Source organism: Sardina pilchardus, chromosome 21 (genome assembly GCF_963854185.1).
Source record: "Sardina pilchardus chromosome 21, fSarPil1.1, whole genome shotgun sequence".
NCBI lineage: Eukaryota > Metazoa > Chordata > Actinopteri > Clupeiformes > Clupeidae > Sardina > Sardina pilchardus.
The window spans coordinates 2699618-2704617 of NC_085014.1; the positions used below are offsets into that span (position 1 = coordinate 2699618).

The 5000-nt window shown below is 46.4% G+C and overlaps 1 protein-coding gene across 2 annotated transcripts in view; it reads left to right on the forward strand.

Moving 5' to 3' along the window:
• Window positions 1-5000, forward strand: part of LOC134068794 (adhesion G-protein coupled receptor G5-like) — a 9747-nt gene that overhangs the window by 2676 nt on the left and 2071 nt on the right. Inside the window, exons 4-8 of one of the 2 annotated variants that reach the window (XM_062524555.1) lie at window positions 184-303; window positions 457-502; window positions 1469-1563; window positions 2167-2282; window positions 4485-4753. In XM_062524555.1, the coding sequence (XP_062380539.1) occupies window positions 184-303; window positions 457-502; window positions 1469-1563; window positions 2167-2282; window positions 4485-4753 (646 nt within the window). The remainder of the gene's footprint in view (window positions 1-183; window positions 304-456; window positions 503-1468; window positions 1564-2166; window positions 2283-4484; window positions 4754-5000) is intronic. The other variant, XM_062524556.1, reaches the window with a different exon arrangement.

The following is a 5000-nucleotide window of genomic DNA, read 5'->3' on the forward strand; positions in this document are numbered from 1 at the left end:
CCTGTACTGCTACCGCTACCGCTGCGTCGATGTCACTCACGCACACACACACACACACACACACACGGACACGACCTGTCACATGACCTCGTGATCTGTCATGTTTTGCTCCGTATTTGCGTGAGAAGAAATCTCCATCCCCATGTGATGCAACAGTAAATGCTCTCATGTGTTTTTCTCCAGACTCAGAATGTTTCAGGTGGACGGATCTACGGGGTCAGCATCTGCAACAAGAGCATCTCAGGGCTGAACCAGCAACTCAACATCACTATCAGTCTACCCAACGCTGACATAACTGTAAGGGTAGGACACCCACATACTCAGCCGCTATTCTCAGTGCTTCTGCACAACACACAGATATGTACTTTAAAAAGGGTGTCCTTTGACATTTCGACAGGCTTCACTGACTCTTATAACTTTGAGTGACATTTCTCTCCCTCATCTTATTTCATGTAGGAAAACAAGGAGCCAAGTTGTAGGTTTTTGGATTATACAAGCAGTGGTAAGGATTATGACACTGGTGATGTCATTGTGATTTGCATTGTATAGTCATATTACTGCATTATGTTGCTGTGACTACAGACACTGATGATGTCATTGTGATTTGCATGGTATAGCCATATTACTGCATTATGTTGCTATGACCACAGACAGAATACTCTGCATGGGTTCCTCTCATCTTTGTGGAAATTTCTTCAGAGTGTTTCGTGGAGTATTATTCTGTGTGTTTTCTGGAGTATTATTCTGTGTGTTTTGGAGTATGATGTGGTGTGTTTACCTCAAAGGCTTCTAGAATGTGATGCTACCCATAGTTCTCTCTGCTTCAACCCTGGCTCTTATCAGCTTTAGTCCCCATCATCATCATCATCAACCCTGGCTCTTATCACAGCTTTAGTCCCCATCATCATCATCATCATCAACCCAGGCTCTTATCAGCTTTAGTCCCCATCATCATCATCATCAACCCTGCCTCTTATCACAGCTTTAGTCCCCATCATCATCATCATCATCAACCCAGGCTCTTATCAGCTTTAGTCCCCATCATCATCATCATCAACCCTGCCTCTTATCACAGCTTTAGTCCCCATCATCATCAACCCTGGCTCTTATCACAGCTTTAGTCCCCATCATCATCATCATCATCATCATCAACCCTGGCTCTTATCAGCTTTAGTCCCCATCATCATCATCATCATCAACCCTGGCTCTTATCACAGCTTTAGTCCCCATCATCATCATCATCAACCCTGGCTCTTATCAGCTTTAGTCCCCATCATCATCATCATCATCATCATCATCAACCCTGGCTCTTATCAGCTTTAGTCCCCATCATCATCATCATCATCATCATCATCAACCCTGGCTCTTATCAGCTTTAGTCCCCATCATCATCATCATCATCATCATCATCAACCCTGGCTCTTATCACAGCTTTAGTCCCCAACATCTAAACATCTATTTCTTCCAGATTTCAAGACGGATGGTTGCTCAACACAGTGGAATAAAACAGAAGAAAAAGTGATCTGTTCTTGCAACCACCTGACCTACTTTGCTATACTGATGGTTTGTGCTAGTTCATTTTCCCAGCATGCTTTGTGTTGCTATGGCTGCAGGATAAGCCCTCCATGTTAGAGGGTGGCTAGTATCTATGAGCAGTGACTGCCAGGAACTCAGTAGCATAATCCATAGCTGTATCTTGCTGTGTAGCTGGACTTTGCTGTACCTTGCATATTTACTATGTCCACATTCAAGTCTTGGAGATCCAGTCTGATACAGTTTAATGTAACTTTCAGTTTAATTTTACCTTTCAAAATCCGAGAATCTGAGACTTGAGGCATTACAAGGCAAGGCATACAACAAGCCCATATACTGTATATATTTAAATATTCACACAGCTCTGGAACAAGCTTAATGTTTGATGTCATTCTACAGTTGCGGAATGACATTTGCATGAGTTGACGGTCATATTCGATTAAGACTGTGTGTGTGTGTGTGTGTGTGTGTGTGTGTGTACTGTATGTACTGTAGGTGAGTCCTGATATCAGCAGTGCTGACGCGGTGAATCTGAGCTATATCTCTGTGTGTGTGTGTGTGTGTGTGTCTGTGTGTGTGTGTGTGTGTGTGTGTGTGTGTGTGTGTGTGTGTGTGTGTGTGTGCTGTATGTAGGTGAGTCCTGATATCAGCGGTGCTGACGCGGTGAATCTGAGCTATATCTCTCTGATTGGCAGCAGCATCTCCCTCACCTTCCTGCTCCTCACCGTCCTCATGCTCATCATACACAGGTGTGTGTGTGTGTGTGCGTGTGTGCGTGTGTGCGTGTGTGTGTATACTGTCTGTGTGTTGTCTTTGTGTTCACTTTTGTGTGTGTGTGTGTGTGTGTGTGTTTCTGTGAGTAGGAGCATGTGTGTGTGTATGTGTGTTTGTGTGTGTGTGTGTGTGTGGCCCAGTGTGTTTGACCCAGTACTCCTGCCTGTTTGACCACCTGTATCCGTCTTTCCTCAACCCTCCATCTCTTTCAGGCAAATGAAGTGTAATGTAGTGTAGTGTAGTGTAGTGTAATGTTATGTAGTGTAATGTAATGTAATGTGTCTTAGTCTTTCCTCTGTCTGCATAACCCTCCATCTCTCTCTCTCAGGCAAATGTAATTTCAATTTCAATTTCAATTTAATGTCGCTTATAGAGCGCCAATACATTACACATGTCTCAAGGCGCTTTACAGAGTGTTAGACATTCAAAGAGAGCCCATGAGTAACAGGGGCAAGGAAAAACTCCCTAGAATTGGAGATACATATAGGAAGAAACCTCAGACAGACCCACGACTCAAGGGCCCAACCCATCTGCCTTGGGTCAGTTACAGTACAGTCATTTGTAGTTTGAAAGTTACAATGACAATGAAAGTTCAAATAGTCCAGTGTAGGGAATAAATTGTCCATTAGTAATCCATTAGTTATTTCTGAAGGTGATGGGTCGCTGGGATCCGAGGGCCAAAGATTCGGGCAGGGAACCACAGCAGGCGATGTTAGGGCAGTCATAGGGATGGCGAAGGCAATGGCGATGGTAGGGCAGTCAGAGGGATGTGACTTCAGGTGTGATGAGGGACAGGCACAGAGATGGTTGATGGCTGGTAATGGTTTACCTCACAGGTGAGGTATAGGGGAAAGGGAAGAGAAATAGAGTGTGTTAGTATTACTGTAAGTCATATTAAGTATTAATAAGTATATCAATGGTGATATAAATGGTTATACTATAGAGGGTTTACAAAACGCTTTTACACACCTCTTTTGTGGGGACAGGTGCGTAGGAATAGGTTACCCAGTTAAACCCGAAGAGGCATCCCGCACATCGTCCACCACGCATGCAAACATCCACCCACCCACCACGCACGCAACATCCACCCACCCACAATGCCCCCCCCAATGCCCCCCCCCCCCCCCCCAGGCGAACCCACACACCACCTCTGAACCGCGCGTCGGAGCAGCATGGCTGAGCATGGCCAGCCAGAGTCCGCCCACAGGCGGCGCCACCCATCCGCAGACACCCCCCACCACCATCCGCGAGCAGAGAGAACGGGGCCCGCGCCAGCCCCACCCCAACCACAACACCACGCGAACACACACCACGGCCCGACCAGGACACACAGTCTGATCCGCCCCGCCGCCCAGGCCCCCCGGAAGCAGCGCCCCCAGAGCAAGAGTCCAGAATGCTTCATGCTACATGTAATGTAGTGTAATGTAGTGTAATGTTATGTGACAACCCCCCATCTCTCTCTCAGGCAGATGTAATGTAGTGTAGTGTAATGTAATATCACAATCCCCCCATCTCTCTCAGGCAGATGTAATGTAGTGTAATGTAGTGTAGTGTAATGTAGTGTAATGTAGTGTAGTGTAATGTAGTGTAGTGTAATGTAATGTCACAATCCCCCTCTCTCTCTCAGGCAGATGTAATGTAGTGTAATGTAGTGTAGTGTAATGTAATATCACAATCCCCCCATCTCTCTCAGGCAGATGTAATGTAGTGTAATGTAGTGTAGTGTAATGTAGTGTAATGTAGTGTAGTGTAATGTAGTGTAGTGTAATGTAATGTCACAATCCCCCTCTCTCTCTCAGGCAAATGTAGTGTAGTGTAATGTAATGTAGTGTAATGTAATGTCACAATCCCCCCTCTCTCTCAGGCAAATGTTGTGTAATGTAATGTAATGTAGTGTAGTGTAGTGTAGTGTAATGTAATATCACAATCCCCCTCTCTCTCTCAGGCAGATGTAATGTAGTGTAGTGTAATGTAGTGTAATGTAGTGTAGTGTAATGTAATGTCACAATCCCCCCTCTCTCTCAGGCAAATGTAGTGTAGTGTAGTGTAGTGTAGTGTAATGTAATATCACAATCCCCCTCTCTCTCTCAGGCAGATGTAATGTAGTGTAGTGTAATATAATGTAATGTAGTGTAGTGTAGTGTAATGTAATGTCACAATCCCCCTCTCTCTCTCAGGCAGGCCAGCTCAGACGTGTCTATGAAGATCCACATCAACTTGGCTTCAGCTCTGATTCTGCTGAACGTCCATTTCCTGCCCAGCTCCTGGGCGGCCTCTCTGGCGCCCTCTGGAGGCTGTGTGTATGTGGCGGTCATGCTGCACTACAGCCTACTGGCCACCTTCAGCTGGACGGCCATCGAGGGCTTCCACCTCTACCTGCTGCTTGTGCGCGTCTTCAACACCTACGTCAGGAGATACCTGCTCAAGCTGGGCCTGCTGGGCTGGGGTACGCGTGTGTGTGTGTGTGTGTGTGTGTGTGTGTGCGTAGGTGTGTGTGTGTGTGTGTGTGTGTGCGTGTGTGTGTGTGTGAGTCTTCAACACCTACATCAGGAGATACCTGCTCAAGCTGGGCCTGCTGGGCTGGGGTACGTGTGTGTGTGTGTGTGTGTGTGTGTGTGTGTGTGTGTGTGTGTGTGTCTTCAACACCTACATCAGGAGATACCTGCTCAAGCTGGGCCTGCTGGGCTGGGGTA